Raw genomic sequence first — 27,880 nt, forward strand, 5'->3', positions numbered from 1 at the left:
CTTCTGAAGACATATATTGAGCCTTGGTTGAAGGGTTGAAATGTGGTCATGTGGACAACACATGTTCACTTCAAAGCTGACAAAAAAACAAGGAAAAGTGTAAGCAATAAAACCATATTAATCCCTCTTTTATTATTCGTCATTCTGCCACTACAAATTAAAATAGTGGCAGAATGTTCATTCCATGAACATTCTGCCAATTATTCAATTTTAATTTGTTTTAAATTAAGGGGATAAAAATCCCTTATTATTTTACAGCCAGCATGTGAAACTCTAAGATTGAAAACTACGATCTACGAGTTTCATGCCGAAGAACTATCGGCGAATCCAAGCGTAAGTGACCACTTGGTAGTACAACACCAAGCTCCCTCACTATCCTTGATATTTTCTCATAATGTGAAAACACATTATGCTTCTTCACATTATGATTTTTATCCCCTTAATTTAACTAACTTTGCCAGAAAATATAGCCATTTGGCTTTTCATCTAAATTTAATTTGTTTTGTTTGGATAATTAAAATATATAGATTTATTTGGTTAATTTAAGTCAGCCTGTGGACCACCTGTCCCATCGTTGCGGACCACAGGTTGAGAAACATTGCTATAGCGTACTCTCACCTTATGTGACCGCTAATTCATAAGTAGCATAGAAATAGAAGACACGACACAACATAAATAAAAAAATGAATTTTAATTAGGAAAAGTATTTTGAAAAATTTTTTAGTGTATTTCAACTTTTTCTTTTTTTGGGGGGGGGGGGGGGTCGGTGCGCCACTGCCTCCACATCATTCCCAGAATTCATTGTGTTGTCCTCCAATTTTGGCAATGTCCTCTAAATTTTAGATCCTTATCCACAATCACTCCAAAGATCTATTTCCTTCACCTCTAACAATATATCCCCACATAGCATAAATTCTACTTCCCTTCTCTGTTTCCCAAATTTTAAAACCTTACATTTTGCAAAATTGAACTGTCATCCCCACTCCTGTGCACATTCACTCAAGCTATTCAAGTCTTCTTTTAAAGCCAGAACATCTGCTCTACTCCTTATAGTTCATCCCAACTTTGCATCTCTTCTTCATTCCTCTTCCGAGATATTGCTCCCCCATACACAACTTGCTGATATCTGTCATATAACCAATCTCCAATAAACTGCACTAGTCTAATCTCCAACCCCATCTGCTGTAGTTTGACTATCAGCTTATCATGTGGTAATTTATAATAAGCTTTTCAAAGTCTAACTTTGCATCTCTTCTTCATTCCTCTTCCGAGATATTGCTCCCCCATACACAACTTGCTGATATCTGTCATATAACCAATCTCCAACCCCATCTGCTGTAGTTTGACTATCAGCTTATCATGTGGTAATTTATAATAAGCTTTTCAAAGTCTAAGTATACTACTGTGTATCCATCTCATTTGTCAAACGGAGCCATCACCTTATTGTAATAAGTACATAGATTACTAAAAGATGACCCTTTAGAAAATCCATGGTGTCCACCAAAGATAATACCATTGCTATCAACTCATTCTGGATCCTGGTTCTCACCAGCCTCTCCCAACACTTTAACCACAACAACTGACACACAGGTAGGCCTATAATTTGATGCTTGAGTTCTGTTGTAAAAACTCAATGTAGCTTAAAAATACCAAAACGCTTTACATCGATTTTTTTACAGAGGTCAAGTCCCATGAGAATATTGTAAAAATTGTTTGTCTCTGTATATTTTATGATCGATATTATTGTAAATAACCTTTAGAAATTAACTGCATATACTCCTTTAAAGAATATTTTAGAGTGTTAATAACAGAGGCAATGTTTTGCCGCCAGAACATTGTGTAATAGCTCTCTATGATGGTATAAAAAAGGTTGTTCACGAATTTTGTGTATGAGAAAATGCTTACAAGCTCTGTGCATAAACACCTACAAAGTCAGTGCCTGAGAGACCAGAAAGGTTCAAACAACTTTAAGCTGGCTAGAAACTTACGATTAAAAGAGTGCACGGAAGAGAACAAAGAATGGGTTGAACTTAAAAGAAGATGAAAGAGTCATTTCGAATTCTTCAGGGTTTACTACCCTTAGTGCAAGGACCCAAGATCACAAAATAAAAGGGAACTGAGACAAGCATAAGGGGCTTCCAGTCGTCAGCAGAGAGTCAATAGAAGTTGGAACCAGAGAGGAGGTGAACTGCAGACCATAAGCAGAGTACGAACCAGAGCAGTGGTGGCAGAGAAAAGAGGTGAGGCAAGACTCCAGTTACTGAGGAGGAGAGCCGAGATCCAGGTGCCGAGAGAGCAAAAGGCAAAGAACTGGTACCAAAAAGAGCCAGAGCCAGTCAGCGGCAGTTACAGTGATCAGTAATTAGTAGCAGATGAGGCAGCAATTAGAAGCAGAAGTTCCCGAAGTAAGGATCCAGGGGAGAATTTGCCCATGTGCTGAAACCTGTTGTATATGTGCTATTCGAGTACCGCAGATTGCAGTCAAAAAGCCTGCTAATATCCCGAAGTGATACTGCTGTAGCAAGATACTCCTGAAGGAAGCCTAAAACTCGAGATGAAAAAAAAGCCATAAAGACTTTAATAAAAGACTCTTGACTGAATGTGTACAGAGCCTCTGTAAGTTACTTCCCTTTGTATATTTTCTCTTATAATCTGGGAGATATGTTGTATATGGACTGTTAAGAATTAGTTTAATAGTAATAAGAAGTGTCCATAAGAGAGTCAATTGGCTTGTTAGAAGTTGACATCTAATTTGTAAAGAATAACCTCTTTGCGAGTAAACTAGAAGTTTAATAAGTTGAATTTGTAATCAGAGAGTAAATAAGTTTTAGAGTTAAAGAGATTATTTAGTGTTGAAGTGAAAGGGTTCTAATTTTATGCTAAAGATTTTATAAATGGGTAGAGAAAGCAATCTCCCTGTCGTTTCATTCATGTATATTTCATATTAATGTAAATAAATGTGTTTTAAGTATTTGTTAAAAGAGTGCTGCCTGATCCTGCACTGTTCCTAAATAAATAGAACTTGTGAGAGGGGAAACAACTAAGGCATTAAAAGCATAGTTTTATTAGTTAAGACCCATGACTGTTTATGTAAACTTTGTTGAAGGAAGTTACACTAATAAGAGAGAAAGAGAGATCTACCGGAAGTTTTATTGAATCTTATGCCGAATATTTGATATACTGATGGCGCAGTCTGACAAATAAATTTTTCAGTGTTCATAGACATACGACTAAATAAATACAGAAGGTGGATAAACATAATACACAGAGTAAGTGAGAAATGTTACGAGAGAGAAAGAGCACACAGCTAATTAGTAATAAAGAATAAAAGATAAAGATAAAGAATAGAGATATAAGAGAATAAAGATATTACAATACAAGTATAGGTAAACAACACCCTTTGTTACACTGTCACCTCCCTTATGAAGCAGCACAATCTTGCCTTCCTTCCACTCTTTTGGAACTTGACCTAATGTAAGACTCATATTAAACAAATATGTCAAGGCAGATGTCAACTCCCTGGTAAATTCCTTTAAAATACAAGATGATATATTATCAAGTCTAGCAGCCTTTTCATCAAGTTTGCTCAATTCCCCATATATCTCTTGCTCACTTATGTTCAGTTTCTCCTGCTCATCGTCCACTGGTCTCAACCTCTCCATGATGCCAAATTCACAAGAATGAAAGACCTTTATGAACTACTCATTAAATATCTCAACTATGTCTTCTGAAGCAGTTGTTCTTATACCATTTTCTCAAATCATTGTTATCCTTCCATAATCATTCTTTTTTTTTCTGTTAGCTACATAACGAAAGAACTCCCTATGATTTTTTTTTTTTGGCTTCCTTATCTAACTGCTGCTCATACTTCACTTTTGCTACCCTTACCAAGCAAGTCACCCTCCTTGCATGTCCTTTGTAATCATCATGTAATCGATTATTATCACTCCTTTTATGTTGCCTCCATAATGCCTTTTTCCTCTGTATCACATGCTTGATCTCTTCATTCATCCATTTCACATCTACCTTCTGAACCTTGGAATAAATTTAGATAGTTCTTGAATATCACCAAAGCGGTATTGATGTCCTTTCCACCCAACTCCTCATTCCATGCTACACCTGCAAGCTATCTCCTGAGCTTCTCATAATCACCAGCCTTGTAGTTCCACATATACCCTTTCCTCATAGAAGTCCTCACACTGCTGAAAATCACCCAGATAAACACTTCATAGTCACTCTCACTAAATGGAGGATGATTTGACACCTCATTTATAAGAACATCCTCTGATAAGGTGATCAAGACCCTCAATCCTCATGTGCCCTCAGTTACATACTGGCTGAGGTAACTGTCTTTCAAAAATTAGGGAAACTCAATTTCTTTACTTCCAGTTGCTATCTCATCTCAGTCTATACTGCCAGATCTATCTATAACTACAGTAGCAAATCTATCACCAATCGAGGAAAGTGACCATGCAGTTTTCTGTTTTGGGAGGTTGCTCAACATGTGGAATTCTCACTCAAGAAAGGGTTTATGTGGAACTATAAAAGCTGGTGATTATGACAAACTTAGGTGGCAGCTTGGAGCAGAGCCACACCTTAAGAAGTTACAAGGAATGAATATCAGTAGTGCATGGAAAGTGGTGAGGGATTGTTTAAGACAGGAAGTATCAAACTACGTACCCAGGGTCAGGAGGATAAACTGAGTAAGGATCAAGTGGATGAGTACCAATATAAAGCAGGAGCTGCAAAAAGAAAGAACTGTGTAAGAAATATAAAGAAATAAGATGATAAGCATGCTCATGAGAAATACAGCACAGGCAAGAAGGGAAACTAGTATGGTAAGGAAGGCTAAATCCGATTATGAGAAAAAATTAGCTAAGCATGTCAAATTAAATCAAAAACAGTTTTTTTTTTATTTTACTTTTTTTTTTATAGCAAATAAGGGGACATAGAACTTCAGCTCAATCCTAGAAAGACAAAGACTGGTTCTCAAAGGAAATATAGACCGGAAAGCTCCTGAGAAACATGTGTATCTTAATGGAGAAAGAATCGAGGAAGTCAGCAAGTTCAAGTACCTTGGATCTATTATTAATGTGAAAAAATTACTGTTCAACAGATGTCAGAAGAAAATTAGGAATGGCTAAAACAACAGTCAGAACTTGTCTAGAACAACAGACACTTGTCTAAAATCTAGAAGGATAGATCTATCTCTACAGGAACAAAGTTGAGAATTCTGAATGTAGCTGTCTTTCCAACAGTGACTTATGGATGTAGACGTAGAACCTAAAGTCTAATAGGAAAAGCTGCTTTTGAGATGTAGTGTTACAGAAGGCTGTTGAGGATATCATATACTGAAAGGCAGACAAACAGATGGGTGCTCAAAAGGATTGGTAGAACCTTAAGGCCCCTTAAGGATACTGACAGAAGGAAAGTTGAAATACTTTGGAAACATTGATAGACTTCTCAGATGGATGGTGTGCATCTGGAATGACATCTTTAGAATTGAAGCCTCCAGAAAAGCATACAACAGGACTACCTGCCGAGCACTGGTGTGGCAGATCAGTGAGAAGAATGACAATACAGCATCTGATGATGTCCAATGAATAGATGGATGGATGAAGTAAGAGAAAAAATGATTATGGAAGGATAATCTTACTTATTACTGATGGCAGGAAAGTGACAGAAGAAATAGTTGAGTTACTAAGTGATCACTTTGCAAGGGTGTATCATCTGTGTGCAGTTACTGATGTGACAGAAACCAATGTGAGAAATGAGTAGATGAACTGGAAGTACTCGACATATTGAAAAATGTGAACATTAATAAGTAGTGGGATGAGATGGTACATCAGCTTGTATGTTATGAGAATGTGCAAAAGAAATGGGAGTCAGGGTGGCCACCAGTAAAAATATTTTGTACCAACTTATGCAGGAAAAAAATACTAAATCTGAAAAAAAAAAGTACTAAATTTTTACATGCCATACCATGATAATACGATATTACGATATTACCACCTTATTATCATAGATGAATTCAATGCAAAACTGCTAAATTCACATATGTATGACAAATATGAAAAGAAAAAAGTCAAAACTCACCTCACTGTAGTCATCTGAGTCCAAGAGCTGCAGTTGTCAATCATCATAACAGAAGTCCTAGTTGCAACTCTAGCACTTTACATGTGTACTTGTAGTCTCGTTTTATTGTTTAAAATAATGTAACATTAAATTTTCAGTTATTTAATATGCTATTTACAAATAGCATATTAAATAACTATATAGGGGTTCCCGCTCACAAGAAAAACACTGGAAGTACTTATTCATTATTTTTAGCAGATTTTGCTAAATTAATTAACTCTTTAGGAATAGTAAAATCTGTAACTGATGATTAATGATGTTTCAATTTTTCTTTTTTCAAAAGGAGTCCATTCATAAAGGGAGTTTGTAGTTGATTTCTTACTTGAATCTTATTTATTGTCACTGCTGAAAATACTGTTGTTATTGTTATTATTATTATTATTCGGAAGGAAGAAAATACTAGATCTTTTGTTGAACACTAAAAATTTATAAAAACTATCAGATCTAGTACAAAAGTACTAGTGGTGGTCACACTGCTGAGAGTGCCTCTGATGAAGTTGTTTAATATAACTCAGTTCTGGCAAGTTTCCAAGGAAGTGGAAAAAGGATAAGACAGTTCCATTATATAAAGATAGTTCCAAAACAGAAGTAGCAAATTAGACATCAATTAGTATCTCTGGAGTGGTGATTAAAGTATTGGAAAAGTTGGTTAAAGGCAAAATTCAGAAATTAGTGGATAGGAATAAAACATTCTATAAAGGGCAGCATGGCTCTGTAAAAGGTGGGTTCTGCCTTAGTAATTTATTCACATTTTATAATAAAGTGACAACAGAACTGGATAAAGGAAATGGCCATACCATGATAATATTTTTGCAAAGGCATCTGAGAGAATATTACATGGAACACTATTACCTAAGATGGAGCCAATGGGAATGAATACGAGGCTGGTGGCATGAATGGGGGCGGGAGGATGACAGACATCAGAGGGCAGCGTATGGTGGAATGGAAGTGAATGAGGTTGACTAGTCGAGTGCTCCATGGCTCTGTACTAGGGCCACTACTATTATTTGTATATTAATGATATAATGGAAAATTTAAGGGGGGGGGGGGGGAATGTTCAGCTGTTTGCCGACCGTGCAGAACTAGTGAGGGCAAAAGTTGATAAAAGTATACCCTCAAGGGGTGTACAGGATATGATAGTACTACATGAAAAATTTATGCCACTACTAACTTCCTATCTACAATTTTCCTCTAAATTAGTCTGTTACCTGTCAAGACTCGAACATTATCAGATCTTATATTTCTGTCGTCTAAGGCACTTTGTACTGTATCAATCCACCTATATCTTGGTCTTCCTTGGATCTTTTTCCTGCCAACATGGCAGAAATCCCTTGTTTTGCTAATCTTTCCTCTCCCATTCTGTTTAAGTGACCATACCACCTGAGATTAGCTCTGCTAATGCATTCCTGGATGCTGACAATTTCAAGTTCTTTCCTAATATCCTCGTTTTTAATATGATATTGCCATTGATACCATCTGTTCATTCCCCTAATCTTTCTCAGCACTCTCATATCTGCAATCACTAGTCTTGGGTGAAGTGTTTTACTTCTGACCCAGCTCTCAGATCCATAAGTTAAAACTGGTTTGAACACTGTCTTGTATACAGCTAATTTAGTGTTCCGACTAATTTCTCTCTTTTCCATATGAATTTATTCAGTTGACTTCCTACCATACCAGTTTTGATTTTGTTGTCTATTTCCATATTTAATTTACCATGTTCACTAAAAATCGTTCCTAAGTAACTGAAATGTTTTACTTGTTCTCCATTCAAAATGCAGTTGATATTTTCAATGTTTCTGCCTATTTTCATTGTCTTTGTCTTTTTAATGCTGACCTTTACACTATATCTACTACAACAATTATTCACTTTAGTCAGGGAATCTTGCAGACTTGTAGCAGATTTATTTATTTAATAGAGGTATAATGTCATCTGCATAAAGCAAAATGCTAAGATTGACATCTCCAATTTTGATATCAGGTTTAACACCACTTTCCTTCATAATGTGATCCATATGGATAATGAATAACAGAGGGGATAATGTACATCTTTGTCTCACGCCAGATTTAACATTAAACAATCTTCCCAAATAAAATAGTTCCACTGCATAAAGGTGGTTCCAAGACTGCTGTTGTAAATTACCGACCGATTAGCATATCAGGAATCATTGTCAAGGTCTTAGAGAAAATAGTCAAGAGGAAAATACAAGATTGGATAGAAGAAAATGGGATACTGTATCGGGGACAGCATGGTTTTGTGAAGGGTAGGTCATGCCTCAGTAACTTGCTCACGTATTATAACACAGTGATGGCTGAACTGGATAAGGGTAATGGGTTTACGGTGATTCTACTGGACCTTGCCAAGGCCTTTGACAGGATTCCACATGGAATTCTAATCAGTAAATTGCAGCATATGGGAATGGACATAGGGTTGGTGAGATGGATAGGAGGGTGGTTGACGGAGAGATATCAGAGAGTGGTTTACTCGGGAGTAGAGTCCACAAGACGGCCTGTGACTAGTGGTGTGCCACAAGGATCTGTTCTTGGACCACTGCTGTTTAATTTGTTCATAAATGATATAGGAAATGATCTGAGAGGAACAGTTCATTTGTTTGCGGATGATGCGAAGTTGGGTAGGGCAATAGTGAATGCAGATGACGTCAAAATTTTGCAGGATGATTTGGATAGATTGGAGGTCTGGGCTAAGGAGAATGGATGTCAGTTTAATGTGGCAAAATGTAAGATTATGCATTTTGGGGTGAAAAGATTGGCGGCAGTTTACTGCATTGGTGGAACCCAGCTCCAGGAAATTGATGAGGCATGAGATTTAGGAGTGTTGGTGGATAAGGAATTGAAATTTAGGGGACACATTGCAAAAGTGACCAAAACAGCTCATCAAATCACTTGGTTGCTGAAGAATACGTTGACAAGCAGAGACAAGCAGGTTATTGTTCCTCTCTAACGAGCCTTGATAAGACCCCATCTAGACTACTGTGCTCAGATTTGGTCACCTAGGTTTCTTCTTGATGGGGAGGAGGTGGAGAGGATCCAGAGGCGAGTGACCAAGATGATAGCAGGTCTGTGGAATGAACCGTATGAGAACAGGTTGAGGATTTGTGGGTTGCAAAAATTGGTTGATAGGCAGAGGAGGGGAGATATGATTGAGACATTCAAATTACTGAAAGGTTTCTATAAAATTAATTCAGAAGATATTTTTGAGAACAGGGCTGGTTGTGGGAGGACTAGGGGACATCCATGGAAACTGGGCAAAAGTGTGGTTAGTAAAGGTGTTAGAGCTGGGTTCTTTACTTTTAGAGTAGTGAATGAGTGGAATGCGCTCCCTGAGTCTGTAGTGGATGCTGTGACAGTGAATGAGTTTAAGGCGAGGTATGATAGATACTGCATGAATGTCAGATAGTTGTGATGAATATGATTTGGGGCCTCCCTCGATGAGTCTAATGACTCCCTGGAGTTGCCCGTAATAATAGTAATAGTAATTCCTATACTTCCTTCAACTATAACTGCTGCCTTACAACTCAAATAAAGACCAAGTACTGCTCGATATAATGCCTCATTGACATATAAATGTAGCATTTCAAATAGCTTCTCTCTTGGCACCATGTTATGCCTTTTCCAGATCTTTGTTATATTCCCATGATTTCTCAACTATCTGTTGTAAAGTGAAAATCTGATCCTGACAGCCTCTATTTTGCCTGAATCCAGCTTGTTCTTCACCTAGCTACTCTTCCACAATCCTTCTCAACCGTTTCTCAAGTATACTTGCATAGATCTTACCAGGAACACTCAGTAGAGAAATAACTCTGTAATTCTGACATTCAGTTTTATTTCCCTTTTTTTTTTTATATGGGTACTATGAGACCTCTACTCCAATCATCTGGAATTCATCCCCCTATCCAGGCCTTCTGAACTATTCAGTGCAGCCACTGTAAGACTTTTATACCTCCATACTTGAGCATTTCTGGTCGAATATCATCTACTCGGCTGCCTTTCACATTTCAGGCTTTTGATGGCTATTTCTACTTCAAGTATGGATATGTATTCCTGACTGCATGCTTGCTCATTACCACTGTGTTGTCACTGCTTGTTTCATTTAGTAATTTTTCGAGCTTCTTCAACAATCTCCAGAATATCTTGCTGCCTTCTTGATATTTATTTTCTACGTTCTAACCAAAGTCCTCCCATGACTTTTATTTAGCTAATTTTACATAGTGTTTAGCTTTCTTACATTGGTCTCTGTATTCTCTAAGAGCACAAGCTGACTTATTTGCCATAAACGTTTGATATGCTTTCTTCTTTTCTTTCACTGCCTCTTTAACCTCCTGTGTCCATCATGGAGTTCTGATTTTTTTATCCTTGCAGACAACCCACCACATGCCTCTCTGGCTAGATTAATCAGTGTTTTCTTCAGTTTTTCTGGAACTAAATCTCCAAGGTTTAGTTCCTGTGCTCAGACTCTTTCATTGTTTCTTCAATCATGTTTGTGTATTTTAGTTTACAGCAGAGGTCTTCAACCTTTCAGTGCAGACCTCATTAAAAATTTCAATAAAGCCAGCAGGACACAAAACTATACTGTGGTATTTAGAATTGTAAGATGCTTTCCAGATTCACAAGGAACATTGTGCATTTGATACTTTACATAAAATCCTATAAAAATAACACAAACTCAGCTTTAAGAGCGTAGGTAGGAGTCAGATTCATGACAAGTAAATACAATCAATACTTGAAAAAAGATAATTTAATGAAGAAAACATTCATTTTTTACAATGTCAATGAGAAACTTGGCAATGTTTTTCCTTGACCAGCTTGTTGATGTTGGCATCAATGATGGAAGTCGCTATGTGCAGAGTATCCTTGAGATGTTGGTCTGTAATCTGAGTTCTTATCTTGGATTTCAAATGCTTCATTCTGGAGAAGAACTGCTCACATAAGAATGTGCTTCCTAACAAAGCACACATCTTCAAAGCATGCTAGCAAAGATTAGGGAATGCATCCTCAGAAATGTAGTCTTTGTAAAATGTAAGCAAGGGCACATTGAATAATTTTTCTCTCAAAGAAGAGAGGTTTTGGAGTTCAAGCAGCTCCATTTGTACTGAGCCTGGCATTTCGGCAGCATTGCCACTGAATGGCATTGAAAATAAATCTAAAGAAGACCGTTGGTTACGAAAATCACTAAATCTCTCTTCGAACTCACTTTGCAACACAACTAATTTTCTAGCGTATTCATCAAGAGATGACAGTTGGACTCAGCAACAAGTGAAAATGAGTTAAGTCTTTTTTGCGAGTTGTGCCTCCCAAAGTTTGAGCATGGCCACAAAAGCTTTGATGTGATCAAATAGAGTGTGCACCAGTTGATCTTTGGATTGTAGCTGCGTATTTAGGTCATTCATATGCAACAAGATGTCAGTCACAAAGGCAAAGTCTGTCATCCACTTCGAATTGTTATATTCCGCAATCAGATTCCCCTTGGTTTGCATGAACTGCTGTATTTCACTCCTTAAGTCAAAGACTCTTTTAAGAACCTTCCCTCTGCTCAACCAATGCACATCACTATAATAAACCATATCGCCGTGATCTACTTCGCACTCTTGGGTCAAAAACTCTTGGAATTGATGATTCAATCCTCTTGCCCTAAAAATGACGACAGTCACAATAACTTTCACGACATTGTCAAATCCAATAGTTTTCACGCACAAATTCTCCTGGTGGATTAAACAATGATAATGGACGAAATCTTTTCCTTCTAAAGTTCCGGTTCTTTCCATAGCAGCACAACAAATTCTTTGTTCTTTCCCACCATAGCAGGGGCACCATCAGTTACCACACCATCGAGGTTGGTTAAGCTGAGGTCGAAACACTGGAATGTTTTCTTGGCAGCTTCAAGAATATCAGTGCCTTTTGTCGTTCCCTTCATAGGGATGAGTGCTAACAGTTCTTCTGTCACATTGAATTGTTGATCAATGACATAGACAAAGATAGCCAGTTGTGCTGTATCTGTCACATCTCTGTTCTCATCTGAAGCAAGTGAATATGATGTAAATTTGGAGGACCATTTTTTTAAAGTTCCTTCAATATCATTGGCAAGTTCTTCAACACGTCATGCTACAGTTACCCCAGACAAACTCGGTTTTTTAAACACCTCCTCGTTATTTATCCCCAGCAGAGATGAGACACTCTTTCACAAACTGGCTGTCCAAGAAGGCTTTTGATTTCTTAGCAATTTTTTCAGCTATTACATAACTTACTTTGATGCATGCTTCGCTCTCTTCCCTCTGAATTTTAAACATACCCTGCTCACATTTTAAATCAATTTAAAGATGGTTCACTTTGTCCACACGAAGCTGCCCTTGAACATGATCGAAATTGGACATGCTTTGTCTCATAGTGTTGTTTTATAATGTATTCTTTTCATACTGTCACTGACTCATGACAAATTAAACACACTGGTTTATTGTCGATCAGCACAAAAAAGTACAAATTGGTCCACTTTTCATTAAAAACCAACAAGAATCACTTGATTTATGCTTTTTACTCATAGACACCACAGTAACGAAAGGTGAACCCAAAAAATTATCCAAAATGGTGGTGTAACGGTTATTATCCACTGAATATGTCTCACACTTATGAAAAAAGTCTGCCAATATAAAACCACAATGGCTGACACGATGCACCTGCGTGTGCTTATGCACGAATATCACACTGCTCACAACTGATTGACTGACTGTGGATGAGATCCTCTTGTATTTATATGAAAATAACAAAGTATTGAGTACCTTCGAGATGTATCTGGAAGGCACTAGACAGTGCACTTGAACGAACTGCTTCAGCCATCTACCTGCGACTTTAGTACTAGTACTTAAGATTAAATAAAAAAATAATTTCAATGAAGCCTGTGGGCCACTAAGCTATACTGCAGTATTTAGAATTGTAAGATGCTTTCCAGATTCACAAAGAACTGCTTTTTCAGCCATCTACCAGCACCAAGCGGTACTGGTAGATGGCTGAAAAAGCATGTCTACTTAATATTTATTTTTATAGGATATTATGTAAAGTATCAAATGCACAGCATTCTTTGTGAATCTGGAAAGCATCTTGCAAGTCTAAATACTGCAGTATAACTTAGTGGTCCGCAGGCTTCATTGGAATTATTTTTTTATTTAATCGCATTTTAATGTTAAGTAGTTATTTTTTCAAAATGGCCGGCAGGCCATGGCAAAGAGCTCCGTGGACCACCTGTGGTCCTCAGAGCTCTTTGCCATGTGGCCTGTGTTTTGCTGGCATTATAAAAGCTATAAAGTAAAGGGAAGATTTCACAAATGCATTCCTATTTATAGTCGTTTTCAACATGTGCCTTACTTTATATTATCATCCACTACTTATAAAGTTATTTTACCTTGACAAGTGCAATGCATCAGCTGCTCTTTGTGAGTTTAGAACTGACAGAACTGGCATAAAAGGTCCTCTGTCAGATAACACAGTTAGATCAATGACTTGAAAGTCTGAAGAAACACGATATTTGGAAGTTCGACTTGGCAGAGGACAGAAATCACTGCTACCACAAGTAATTGAAGAAGTTCCACCACGATTGTCAACAGATCACACAAAAATGTTGCTAGTAGTAGTGGTGCCCACAAAGTAGTGCGACAATTGGATATGCCTTATTTCATGGTATGGAAAGTCTTGCACAAAATTATTACATTTTATCTATACAAGATCAGCCACATACAGCAGGATGATAATGATAAACAACTGATATTTCTGAGATTGGAAGACAACGATGCTGGCTTTGGAAAATTCTGTGGGAAAATGAGGCAAATATTTTTCTGAATGGGACTGTATTTGGGCTTCCAAATCACCACATGCACTGAAAATTACCATTTCGTGTGGCTTCACAGCAGGTTTTATAATTGGGCAATTCTTTATTGAGGATATTGCTCCGACAGGACCAGTAACTTGTTCCATTACCACATGGAAATATCGTGATATGTTGAACGGTTTTGTCATTCTGCAACTTCAGCAATGATGATGATGTCCTGACAAGATCATTTTTATGCAGGATGGAGAACCTCCCCACACTGCACAACTAGTACAGAAACTTCTACAGCATCACTTCACAAAACACAGAGTGATTAGTTGCTTCTTTCCAGTTGCATGGCCACCTTGCTCCCCTGATATTACTCCATGTGATTTTGGTTTGGGGGTTACCCAAAAGCCAACATCATAGCAGTGTATTAAACTTGACATCCTTAAAGGACACCATATCATGGACTGTGATGAACTTCAGACATGTTACATTTTGCACTGAGAAAGCTGTGTACAGGATGCAATTTCTGGTCTCCACAAGAATGGTGGCAACATTGAACCAGGTTTTCTTCTGCATGGGCGAACTCAACGTGCTCAAGTTGTGCAACAGGTTTGTGACAACCCTTATGCTCCAGTAACTGTTACTGTGCTAAATTAAATTGATATTAATGTTTTATTGCTATGTTACCATAAATAACACATAAAGGTAATCTTTAATTTAAGCTTATTCTTTGTTATTCATTTTTTACATTATACAGCACCATATCCCCCCTCCCTCCCACCATCAGTCATTGTGTTGGATGGAAAGATGTTGGCTTCCAAAACTAACTATTTTGAACTAAATATTTATTATTTATTTTATTATTTTTTTTTTTTTTTCAGAATCCTTCTTTTCATGTCTTGATTAGTCCCTATCAAATGTGGTAACATTTAGGTTGTTAGATCGAGCTACATGATGCTCTGAACAGAGGAAGTTTAATTATGGCCATCTTGTAGGATGGAAAGATGGCTACCAAAAGAAGTGTATAAATACAGAAAACAATGAGGAGGGGAGAAGGAAGGATAAGATCTCTTGTCAACTTGCAACTGAAGACAACAATCGTGTTCCAAAATATTAACATTTGATGGTGAAGAGATGCAGACAATCAATAAATGGAAGTTTACTTAATACTACAAAGTCCTGCAAGTTCACCTCTATTTAGTGAACGTGCAGGAATGAAAGAAAAAGTGTTACATTCATTCATTCAGCCAAATCTCCACATATGGAGATTTGGCTGAATTTTTTTTTTCAGGTTTTTTACAAATGAATTTGCTATACAGTAAGAGGCAAGCATGTACAACAAACTTAGTATTAAGGCAGGCATCCTTTAGAAAAGTGCTTATAGACAGACAGCCTTGAACATGGCTGACAGCCTTAAGGTTTTCAAAATTCTGAAGAGTTTAATCCAGTCATACTTGTTAATACCTGATGCTAATTTCCTGCCGCACTCCAAATTCCTGTCCAATATCCAAGCCTTTCTCCATAAGCATGACAAGGCAAAAAAAAAAAAAAAAAAAATTAATCATCTCACAAGTGGTTAGAGACAAAATTTCCATCTTCCTTCTCAGTCTACACTGAAACAAACAAAAATTTGCAAAAAAAAAAAAAAAAACCATCAGTGAATCCAAATCAAAAGAGTTAAAATAAAAAAGTCACATCCATTAAGAGTCATGCTTTCTGATACAAAAGTTAAGGATGCTCCCTCTATTCCGTATGAGCTTTCATGCTCTGATGACACTACTGTAGAAAATTATCTAGAGATAAAACCAACCCACTAGCATCATTCTTCTTTTTCTAACCTATGCACAGAACATCATGGCAAATTACCACAACAAACAGTAGACCACACAACCTTTGTGGTCTTTCACCAGAAAATCAGAAGAATGCTGAATTGTCTAGATACCAAAAAAAAAAAAAAAAGTCTCCTGGCCTTGATTTTATCACCTCTCAGTTTGTACTTAAAAGTTGTACTTGAGAAGTAACACATGTCCAACATCATCTTTATAATCTTTTGTACTCATGTGACATTTATCCTGCAGCATGGATGCAAGTCTATATTTAGTCCTTTCCAGAACTTTTTTTTTTGTAAAACAATAGGTCCCAGTACACATTATTTGCTAACAGAAAAAGTTGAATAAAACAACACCAAAGAAACTGATTACTGAATATGCCCTAGATATGGATAAATGTAAGCAAAATAAATGTAAGAAAGAAAGAAATCAAATCAAATCAAAGTCACTGCCAACATAGCACTAGGCCCTGCAAATATGTGGAATTAAAAAAAAAAAAAAGCAATTATTGATAATTATCTTGTTATATTTGTTGTCTCAAAATCATATCACTTGTAATATGAAATAACAATGAATAGATTATGATTTCATTACACACACAAACACAAACTCAGAGGAAAATATTTGAGATAAGGAACATATTTCCCTTCCAGATTATTGAAAACAGTGGGAAGTTGGCAAGCACTGTTAATTTAAGTTTTCACATTTTATAAGATAATTTGCAGAAACAATTTTTTTTTTAATTTTTTTTTTTTACAAAAGAAACTGACACTGACATCAAAATTTCAATCTTTCTAAAGATAACAGGAAGGATCAATAATATTTTCAAACCTAACCAACTTCAAAAGCATAAGAGTTTATAAAGTTTTGGCAAGACTTTCTCTATTGTACAGAGGTGAATTATGGACCGAAAAATCTGCAGGAAAAAAAAAAAAGAATACAAACAGAAGAAATGAAATTTCTGCAAAGGACAGCAGGCTATACTCTCTGATACAAAAGAAGCACACAGAAATACGTAAAGAACTAAAAATAAACTCAGTATTGGACAAAGTATAGGAATAATAAAAGAAGTGGATTGACCATATCGAAAGAATGGACAGTTCAAGACTACCCAAAAATATACTCCGATATCACCCAGCTGGAGGATACAAAAGTCCCTGACTTTTGTATCCTCCAGCTGGGAAAAGGAAAAGATGGAAGGAGACTGGAACAGGCCATCTGGCCTAAATCTCTGAAAGGATGATTATGATAATTTTTTTTTTTTTTTATAAACCAAGGGATACATCTAACATTAACAATTTAAATGCACACTTCTTAGTTCAATGGAAATACCATATTAAAAAAAAGGAGCACATACCTAACACCATCAATATCTGCTTCATATGGATTGGTAACAGAATGCAGAGTATTATACTGGCTTGCTTGTGGAAACATGCAATAATGAAGAGGTTGCTGTGGCATCATATGATTAGATGGATCAAATTCTCCAGGCATTAAATCCACTTCAACTGAATTCTGTTAAGTAGATAAAACTGCTCTATTGAACAAATCTGATAAATTTTACCTTTTAAGTGCTAAAGTTTATTAAACTCTAGCAAAAGATATTTAATATGTAATAAGATGCTACAATTTGAATTCAATGATTCTTTATTGCATTTTTACATGGTAATCAGCATTCGTTATGTAGAATTATGGAGACAAACTTCCATGTTGGGGTAGTTACTTTATTTTAAATTAAGATAAAATAACATGACATTTTGACCTTTATATCAAGTTGATCATCAGGTCATGAGGAATACACACTCTGAGAGACACAAGATTTTATAATTTCATTATTGTAAATTAAAGAGACAATATCATATTACAGTAATAACTTGAATCTAAATCAACATAATTACCCAAAGTTTTGGTATTTGCATTAAGGTTAATGCAAGTTATTGCAATTTGGAGTATGTATATACAAATATACAAGCTATATTACAATCTACTGTATACAACAGTTTCATTAATTTGAGCAACAGTTAACATTACTGGAATGACTAATGACAAAAAGTCCTGTTCTTCTTTTTCCTAAACATTATGTGAGTTGCAGATGGGCCTTCCAAATTCTTGGTACTTTTAAGCCATCATTCTTGTTGAGATTATGAATTAGCATCTTACAGGCTTCTTTGAATTTTCTTTTGCCAGCCTGATTTTCCAGGTGGTTAACATACCCACTCTCCAACCAACATGCTGAGGGATCACATCCCACTGCAACATTGATGAATGTTTGTGATTGTCTTGAGGTGGGAGATGAATTTCATTGCTAAGTGTGAGACCACTGTTCCACTTAATGAAGGCCCGAAGTGGCTTGAAAAAGTTCTATGTTTGGTCTCAAGAGCAAGGTTTCCATAATGTATATAAAAAATAAGTTTTAAAAAATTCAAAAAAATAAAATAATTTTAAAAAATATTAAAAATATATGATAGCCTGCCCAAGTTACTGATATACCATACATTTACAACCTTTTGTAGGTGGGAGACATATAAAAAAAAGTGTTTTGGTATGATATTAGGGCTGTGTACCTTTCCAATGAATTCTACTGCATGTCTGAAGTGCATGATAATATAGATCAATATTTGATCTATATTATCATGAATGTTGGTCTACAGACAATAAACAGAACTTAAAAATAACAGGACTGTAGAGAACAAAACTTTAACTAGTAGTGAATTATGTTGTTCCACTTATGTATTTAACTATTATTTTTTATTATTTAATTTTTTATAATTTCTTCTGTTTTACTTTCCCTTCCCAGAGGTTACGTTAGGGTCAACAGCTGACCACAACAGTAATGCTGTAGCTTATTACAGTATATCTTGGTGTAGCTTATGTCTCAGTGTGTGTGTGTGTAACTGTATATGCAGGGAGTAGACAAAATAATGGAAACACTAAGACATTTAGGAATAGAATTTGTTGATGGTGGCAGCACTGAGTGTTCTTGTTTTGTTTACACACTAGTTCTTATGCAGGTATATTAGTGGTTCTTCTGAGTGATAATTCATCTTAAAAAAATCGGAAAATAAGAGACCTTGTCCGACTTTAAAAGAGAACAAATCGTTGCTGCATGTTTAGCTGCAGCATCACTGATAAAAACTGCCCACATTATTAGGCGTATCAAGTTTGACAGTTTCTAAGGTTATATTGGCAAACACAGATCATGACAAGAGTGTTGAAGAAAAAAGTAGCGAAAAACCAAAAATGACAGAAAGAGATCATCAGACATTGAGAAATAGAAAGTTTTTTACCTTGGGTTTATTATATGTTAAAGATACCAATAAATTTTATACTTGGTTTTAATCCTTTTCCCAAGGAAGCAAAACAATATTTTGCATGTGAAGTATATTCACATCTGAGCTACTTGTATACAGAGGCTAATGACTTCTTATCAATTGCCTTAGTATGTATCCCATAATTCAAAAGCACACACTCCTTTTGGGCATGAATAATGCAATGCATAATGGAAAAAGCCACTACCCAGTTTAGACCTTTATTGAGGTCTCATCAATGGGAGCCAGACCCAGGAGAGATACCAAGGTTGAAGTAATGCAGAAGTCATATATATCTCGCAAGTGATAAGAAGTCATTAGTCTCTATATACAAGTAGCTCAGACATGAATATATTTCATGTGCAAAACATTGTTACACTTCCTTGGGAAAAGAATTAAAACCAAGTATAAAATTTCTTGGTATCTTTAACGTATAATAAACCCAAGGTAAAAAACTTTCTACATCTTTCTCTCATCCAAAGATTTTTATTAAAGGTCGAAACTGGTCTGGGTAGTGGCCCATCCCATTATGCAATGCATTATACATGTCTGAAAGGGTGGGGGGGATGCTTTGCATTATGGGATTACTAAGGCAAGTGATAGGAAGTCATTAGCCTCTGTATACAAGTAGCTCAGATATGAATATACTTCACATGCAAAACATTGTTTAGCTTCCTTTGGAAAAGGATTAAAACTAATATAAAATTTCTTGGTATCTTTAAGACATTGAGTAGGACTGTTTTGAAAAATCACAGAACGAATGAAGCACAGGTAAAAGCAGAACTTGTTTCCACAAAAACTGTCTGATGCGAGCATCATAAATCCAACATTCACAGTAGAACTGTAATTTCTAAACCTCTGATTACTGAAAAGAATGCTCACATATGCAAATGATGGTGTCACAAGCATCAAACCTGGACATCAGCAAACTGGAAACATGCGATATGGTGATGAGTTGACCTTCACTGTTACCTATCAGGATGAGTTTATGTTTGGAGAACACCCAAGGAAGCCTACAATTTGGAATGCATGGTTCCAACAGGGCAGTTAAAACAACGTGACAATGTTCTTCAAGAAGAATGGTATAAAATTCCAGCAAAAACTATTTAAAACTTAAATCCATTCCAAGAAGAATTCAGACTGTACTGAAGACAAAAGGTGATCCAACACCATATCGATAGAGAAACATGTATAACAAGTTGTTTCCAATATTTTCTCCAACCCAAAAAAGCACTCTATATACTGTATATATATAGATGGAACTTTTTTGGAATACAGTAGGTGGCAGTACGCTAGTTATAAAAGTTATATAAAATGGTACTGCATCCATATGCCACATGTCACCATTAAAAAAGTTGCTGGTACACCGTATCATTGCATGCATCATAAAAAAATGTGTGTGTGTGTGTGTGTGTGTGTGTGTGTGTGTGTGTGTGTGTGTGTGTGTGTGTGTGTGTGTGCGCGCGCGCACATTTTCCTCCCAATAGTAACCCTATCAGGAGGTAATTTATTTCCTACATGATCCATTGCATACAATGCACATATTACATGTAGCTTCCAAGTGCTGATTAACATTTATATTTATATTTTTGTATCAATATTCATATTTACATTTATATTTTTACATCTATATGTACGTATATCCATTTTTATATTTATATTTTTATATAAATATCTGTACAACTGGAGTAGGAGAGCCAGTTGGTGTTGTGAACATTAAAATCTCCTAGGAGGATAATTTCGCTGTTGGGAAAGTGGGCCTGGGGAAAATCAATTTTTAAGGAGAAAGAGCTCCGAGTTGTTGGTGGCATTAGAGGGCAATAGAGACAGAAAATAAATTTAACTGAGTGGGGAAGAGATATTTTAAACCAAAGCAAGTCAAAGTTGAACAATTCTAGTTTGGTTGCTCTCTAGCAAGGTATGTCAGAGTGGATGTATGCATAGAATGCCACCCTTGATTCGAAAGGTTGAAATGAATGTTTGGGGGGAGGTGAGATTTGGACAAGTGTCCAAAATAATAGGTCGGGTTTGGTAGACAGAAGATAGTAGTGGACACTATTAAAGGCCATGGATGTGAGTGAAATGGATATGCAAAGTTCTGAGGACCATATATTTGACTGCAAGGGTCAAATATATGCACATAGCTATGAGTGGCGTCACTTGATTTTTGCACTAATTTAACTTGTTTGTAGTCTATGATCCAGTTGTTGTCTTCGTTTTGGCATTTTTCTTCAAGTTTTTTTTTCAGATGCTGTTTTAGTTCTCTCTGGGCAAATGTTAGGTCAGGTCTAGCACGTATGCACAATTGGGGATAAGTGTCCTTGATGTTATTAATTTAGATGTGCTTGTCGGTGTGTCACTTTTACGAGGTGTGGAAAGTCCATTCCATCCTTTCTTTTATTTATAGGTCCAAAATGATGTCCCCTGATGACATTTCTAGAATCGAAGTTGCATTCTTCTGTTAATTTGCTGATATACCATTGTCTTCTTGTAGTGATATACCATTTTCTGTTGGAAAGTTCAAAACAGCAGTGTAGAATTTTTTGTTTTCAGCCTCAATCAAGTTGTGTACCATCAATGCAATTAGGTCACAGAGTTCATTAGTCGGCAAGGATGCACCTGCTGATTGTCAATTAATTCAAGCTTAGCTTCGCATTCAAATTTTGGAGGAAAAAGTTTCGTTCATAGTATTAAGGTGCTGGTCGAGGTTTTCAATGTGTTTGCTAAGTTCAGGAGCTGTTTTACAACAGAAGAAGGGCTGGTAGAAATTGATAAATAGATTGTGCACCGATTCATCAATTTTTGTGCAGGAAGCAGGTAGCCAATAGCAACAGAAATCGCACAATATACCTTTTTTTTATCAGTAACATCAATTTTACAGCTGCAGCACTTTATATTATCATTGGATTTGTCAGCAATTGATGGTGCTACAATGTCACGGTAGGCATAGTGAGTGCTTACACATGGCTGATTTTTAATTAAAGATAACTGATTTGATACACTATAAGTACTTACAGGTTGTGCAGAAGTAATTAGCTCCTTAGTGACCGCTGTTAAGATTTCCATTTATTGATAACTTTGAATGAAAAACACAATAATGATAAAATGTGGGAGCACAAGTTTAGAGCAGCTTATTCACAGGTGCTACCTGGCCAGCTCTATATACAGCTATCATCCCTTCCTCTGAAATGTTGAATGCTATTATAAGCAGTTTGCATTTCAAAATTACAGTTGGCAATAAGCCAAAAATCTGTGCACTGATTTTGTATTTTAGTATGGTTTGTTTCTCTCTCGAGTATCTTCATGTGTTAACACACATGAAGAGATATGCAATTTGAAACATCTTATCAGAGTCTAACTTTTTCTAATTCTGTGATTTTTTCCCTCTCCATCAACCAAATAATTCTGTTAGTCATACCAGACAATGACCTGCTTTGTGGGAAGTTTTCAGTATTGAGATCACATTGTAATATAAATAAGGAGTTTATTAAAAATAAGCAATTAAAACTTGACAAGTTTCATGCATCATAATTCATTATTATATGCATGTTGAAACATTGCTAGTTGTTGCTATCATGTTCTGTAGTATCATGCTTACTATATCCTGGTCCGTGGTGGTTAAATGTTTGATGAAAGCAAACCATACTTGATGTGAAATTAAATCTTGATTTTTATTGCATTGCGTGAGGATCCTAAGCATTTGTGAGGCTTCTTTAAATTTTCTTGTGAAACAGTTATTATCAATATATGACATTTTTGTTTGTTGCCAGAGTACTTGATTGGACAGTAGTGGTTGTGTGGAATGTCGGGCCTGATTTATGCTTTCTTCTTTTTGCGACGCCTTTTACATGTTCAGACATGCAGATCTCTCCGAACCTTCTGTCTGGCCTACATAACAAATGCCACAAGAGCAATGAATCTCATAGATGCCTGGTTTATTTCATGGGGTGCTTAGCCACAGACCTCCTTTGTTTCAGTACTAGCATCTTGCAGATATGCTTGATTAACCATTTGTAGCATAGATTCATCGTTATGTAAAAAATATAAAAACACAATTGAGTGTTTAATGTATTATGAATGCTAGTGCACAGTTCATATTTCTGTTGCTCTGGACTTATCATAAGTGAAATTCAGTTATTTGAGGCAAAGTACAAGAGCAGACTTCATCTATAATACTCATTATTCATGGTCACAAGTTTCCAAATAATATGTTAATTCATTAAAATGGAAACTTCAGAAACTAAAAAACTGTATATAATTTAGACAATCCACCTGTTCAATATGAACACAATATGGAAGTAAATGTTAAAATATGTATGAGAGAGACTGCTGCAGAACAAAACAAAAGCTCGATATTAATTTTGACCTTCAGATGATACTTCCATTGAAAAGCAAGAAGTTTTTCCATATACTTTTTATTTTAGCTTAATGAATCTCAAAGATTTTTCACTGCAAGTACCATGTTTCTTCCATTCTTTTCTGTCCTGTGCATAATCAGCCAAATCCAGGATCCCCATCTTCATCTCTTTTATGCACTGGAACAGTCTTTCTTTAAGATGCCTTTCATCAGTTCTCAACTTGATTAACTATTCTTTCCTCTCCATTTTTTTTTTTTTTTGATGCATCTATATGGTTACTATAGCCTTTATCATGTCATCTTTTCCATTCACTTGTTATCTCTTACAAGTACAAAGAATTTTCTGAGGATTTTTGTAAAGTTTTTTTATCTTGGTCTTTTATATCCTGAATTTCTGCTCCATATAAAACAACAGGTATAATAAATGTTTTTTATGTGTTTATTTTATTATTATTATTATTATTATTTAGGGCCCTCAAGGAGTCAAAAGACTCTTCGTGGGAGGAAACACAAAGTCTATCATACCACTCCTCAAACTCATTGACTGTTCTCGCTCTCACCACTCTATCAGGCAATGCATTCCACAGTTCAACCACCCTCCATGCAAAGAAACCACTCCTCACCCTCTTGCTCACAGTTTCCTTTCGTAACTCCCGGGGATGGCCCCCCCCTTGTCATCACTCCTTCCTGCTGTTCAACCAAGTGAAAGAACTCCCCAGTGTCAACACTGTAACCACCTTTCAACAGTTTAAAAGTCTCAATCATATCACCTCTCCGTCTATCCACCAAACTCTGCAATCCACATTCCCTCGGCCGATCCTCATAACTAACATTGTACAGTCCTGAACATGTCTTTGTTATCTGCCTCTGTACCCTTTCCACAGTTAATTTATCCCCTTCAAATCCTGGGGACCAAATCTGAGAGCAATAGTCTAAGTGTGGTCTGATCAGTGTCTTATACAACGGAATGATAACTCTTTTATCTCTGCAGGTCAGCATCCTTCTCATTATTGCAGCAATCCTTTGTGTTACTTTCACCACCTTTGCAATATGTCCCTTGAATTTCAGGTTTCTATCAATCATCAACCCGAGATCTCTTGTCTCCCCTACTTCCTACAGTATATCTCCTCCAATAGAGTATGCAGCGTCCCATCGATGTGTCCCAAACCTCAAGACCTTACATTTTGCTGCATTAAACCGACATCCCCATTCATTTGCCCATCTGTCTAGCTTATTCAAATCCTCTAGCATGACTACCACATCTGCACTACTACTAATAACCCTTCCCAGCTTCACATCATCTGCAAACAACTGAACATCCTCCTGCAATCCACTGACAATATCATTGAGACCACCCACAGGGTTACAAGTGGACCCTGTGAGACCCTACTTGTAACCCTCTGCCTCCTTGAAACTGCCCCACCATACACAACTCTCTGATACCTATCATTTTAATTCTGTTTGAGAGAATCTTAGAAGACAATAAATGAATGATAAACTCTAGTTCATGTTAATGGTATGATGTGTAGTGATTAATGTTCAGATATTTGAAGGAAATAACATTTTTACATTTCATGTTATCAAAAGTAAAATGATAATATCTCCCTTAGTTATCTCTATAATTTAAATATTCTGTCTTATCCTGGTTAATTTGCATATTTTGTATGTTAATGGTAATGCAGATCATCATTCTTAAGAGCTATGGTATTATACAACAGTCTATTAACAGAGGATATCTGCCATATTAAAATATGTAGAGGAATTCATTCAAATCTGAGTTGATCTGAAACAAAGAGGAAAATCAGCAATAAAAACAGCAACCAAAATATGAAAATATGCAGGAACATGAAAAATATTCAAAGATAACAAATATGGAAGCTCATAACAGAATAGGTAAAACTGGCATGTGGCTAGGAGTCAGATGAATAAATTGATATGAAATGAGACAGAGAGAGAAGCAAAAATAATAAACCATCCGTATACAAGATATTCTTAACACATTCACATCAGACAGATCTTCACTCCCTCACCATCACTCGAACTATCTGACAGGACAAGAGAAAATGCTTTACCCTGCTGAAATTTCATGCTTGTGTTTTGGCAGACACACCTTGTATCATGATAGTTCTTTCATTGTAATCAAATATGGGGGGGGGGAATGTGTTTGTTTTAGGATATATCAAAAAACAATAATTAAGGAGAATACTACATTTCGTTAGTATATTTGAATTACTAAATGGTGTAAATATGTGAATCATTATTAAATAAGCCACGTGAGAATTGGAAATATAAAGGAGAGAGAAAATAAGTGTGAAAAAAATACTTTAATTACTGGTATACAAATTCTTAATAATTAACAAAGGCCTTTTGTGATTTGTATGTGTGTCATATAAGTTGTTGGACAGAGTGAATAGCATGTGATCTTATAAATTCTACACATGCATATATGCACTTATGATAGATTAATTAAAAAAAAAAGGTGCTGTATGCATTTGATTGCTCAGTAAATTACTGTAAAAAAGTAAAAAGAGGATCTAAAAAAATGCCCTAAAACCTTAAACCAGGAAAAGTTGCAAAGATATTAGATTAGAAATGAGATCATAAGGAGTCTGGAAGAAAAGGCAATAGAGTAGTTGTTAGAATTTTTCAACTTTTGTTGGAAATTTGCTAAAATATCCAGCATGTGGAGGCAAACAAAAGTAATACCTATCCTGAAACCAGGTAAACCTTATGAAGATCCAAAGAGCTACAGGCCTATAGCTCTCCAATGCTGCTCAATGTTGCAGCCGTATGAGAGGTCAATTTTGAACAGATTAAGTCCAGAAATAAAGAAAGTCCTGATAAAAGAACAGGCAGGATTTAGACCAGGAAGATCATGCACTGGACAAGTATTAAACTTAACACAGTTTATTGAGGATGGCTTTGAAAGGGAGTTAGCAACAGGAGCTGTATTCATAGATTTGATGGCAGCATATGACACACTAAATCTTAGAAGGCTTACAGTCAAAATTTATAGCATGACCAGCTATTGTTTAGTGGAGGTATTTAGGTCGCTGCTGTTTAGACGGAGATTCTTTGTTGAATTTCAAAGAGTAGATGGCATAGCCAGAAAAATGGTCTACCCCAAGGAAGTGTGCTCTTGCCTCCCTCCTCTTCAATATATATACCAACGACCAACCTATAAACCCACAGTCAAGAACCTTCTAATATGCAGATGACCAGGCAATAGTTCATCAAGCAAACTCCTTTGATAACATTGAAAAGCAGCTCAACAAGATCTAGAAGCCCTTACAGTTTACTATAAGGAAAACCAACTGAGACCAAATCCCAATAAAACCCAAATGTGTCTTTTCCATCTCAACAATAAGGAGGCGAGGAGAGTGTTGAATATAGAATGAAATGGTGTGAAATTGGTCAATTACCCAAATCCAACTTACTTACGTGTTACACAAGATAGGACATTAAATTATTAGTGACACATTGAGAAGACAGCAGCTAAACTTCAAACACGTAATAATATTACATTTGATTTTTTTTTTTTTAAGCACTGATTAACATTATCTCAAGGGTGTAAGTCCACAAGTACTGTGCACATCTGCACTGGCACTTTGCTTTTCGACAGTTGAGTACAATAGCCCTGTCTGGGAAAGATCATCACATGCCAAAATTATTGACAAGGTTCTTAATAAGAAACATGTCGGTACATTACCGGCTCCTTAAGCCTACAAAAATTGACCATCTATACTCACTGTCTGGTAATGTGCCTCCTCATATCAGAAGGACCACACAAAGTAGATATGAGCAGAAGCAACAACTAAATGATGAATGGCATCCTTTGTATGGACATGTTGCAGTACATAGGAGACTAAGATCAACGAAAAATTTTACTCGCTCCATGGAACCATTGGTTGATTCCATAAAAGCTACAAGGTCAACAATGTACAAAAACAATCTCCAGAGGCTCTGAACTTAAACGAATCTCTTCCTTCTGGCTTACATCTAGATTGCATTGTTTATTTGATCATGGTTGGCTGTCAATAAATTCATTAGAGAGGTTTTATTTTCAGAGAGTTGGAAATAAATTTCTGGAATCTGAAATTCTCAATTTGAACACTACATCCTTATTTTTTAAAGAATCACTGAAACATTTATAATTTTAGTTGTGAGTTTTCTCTAAAAGTCATAATGTTAGCCAATGATATTCACTTTCTTCCCTCGTTTTCTCTCCTTTAAGGTTGAGAACTTTATATTTCTTTCTAGATAAAAGATTGTTTGATTTTTCATAGTAATTAAAAGCTTCACTTGCTATACCTTACTGCCCCAACCCCCCAACAGTTGTTCTGTCGCCATTGTCATAATATAACAATTGATAACTTTTAAACTTTTTTTTATATATATAAAGACTTCATAAATATCCACTTTTCAGTTCCAA

General features: G+C 36.1%; 1 protein-coding gene across 2 annotated transcripts in view; it reads right to left on the minus strand.

Annotated features, from left to right (window-relative positions):
* The window catches only part of PolD2 (DNA polymerase delta subunit 2), a 186,682-nt gene that overhangs the window by 68,573 nt on the left and 90,229 nt on the right, over positions 1-27,880 (minus strand). For both annotated transcript variants that reach the window (XM_090404738.1, XM_090404730.1), the window contains exon 7: positions 17,141-17,298. In XM_090404738.1, the coding sequence (XP_090260864.1) occupies positions 17,141-17,298 (158 nt within the window). The remainder of the gene's footprint in view (positions 1-17,140; positions 17,299-27,880) is intronic.

The sequence above is a fragment of the Typopeltis vanoorti genome, chromosome 2, assembly GCF_054136105.1.
Source record: "Typopeltis vanoorti isolate ZY-2024b chromosome 2, IOZ_Tvanoo_1.0, whole genome shotgun sequence".
NCBI classification, from domain to species: domain Eukaryota; kingdom Metazoa; phylum Arthropoda; class Arachnida; order Uropygi; family Thelyphonidae; genus Typopeltis; species Typopeltis vanoorti.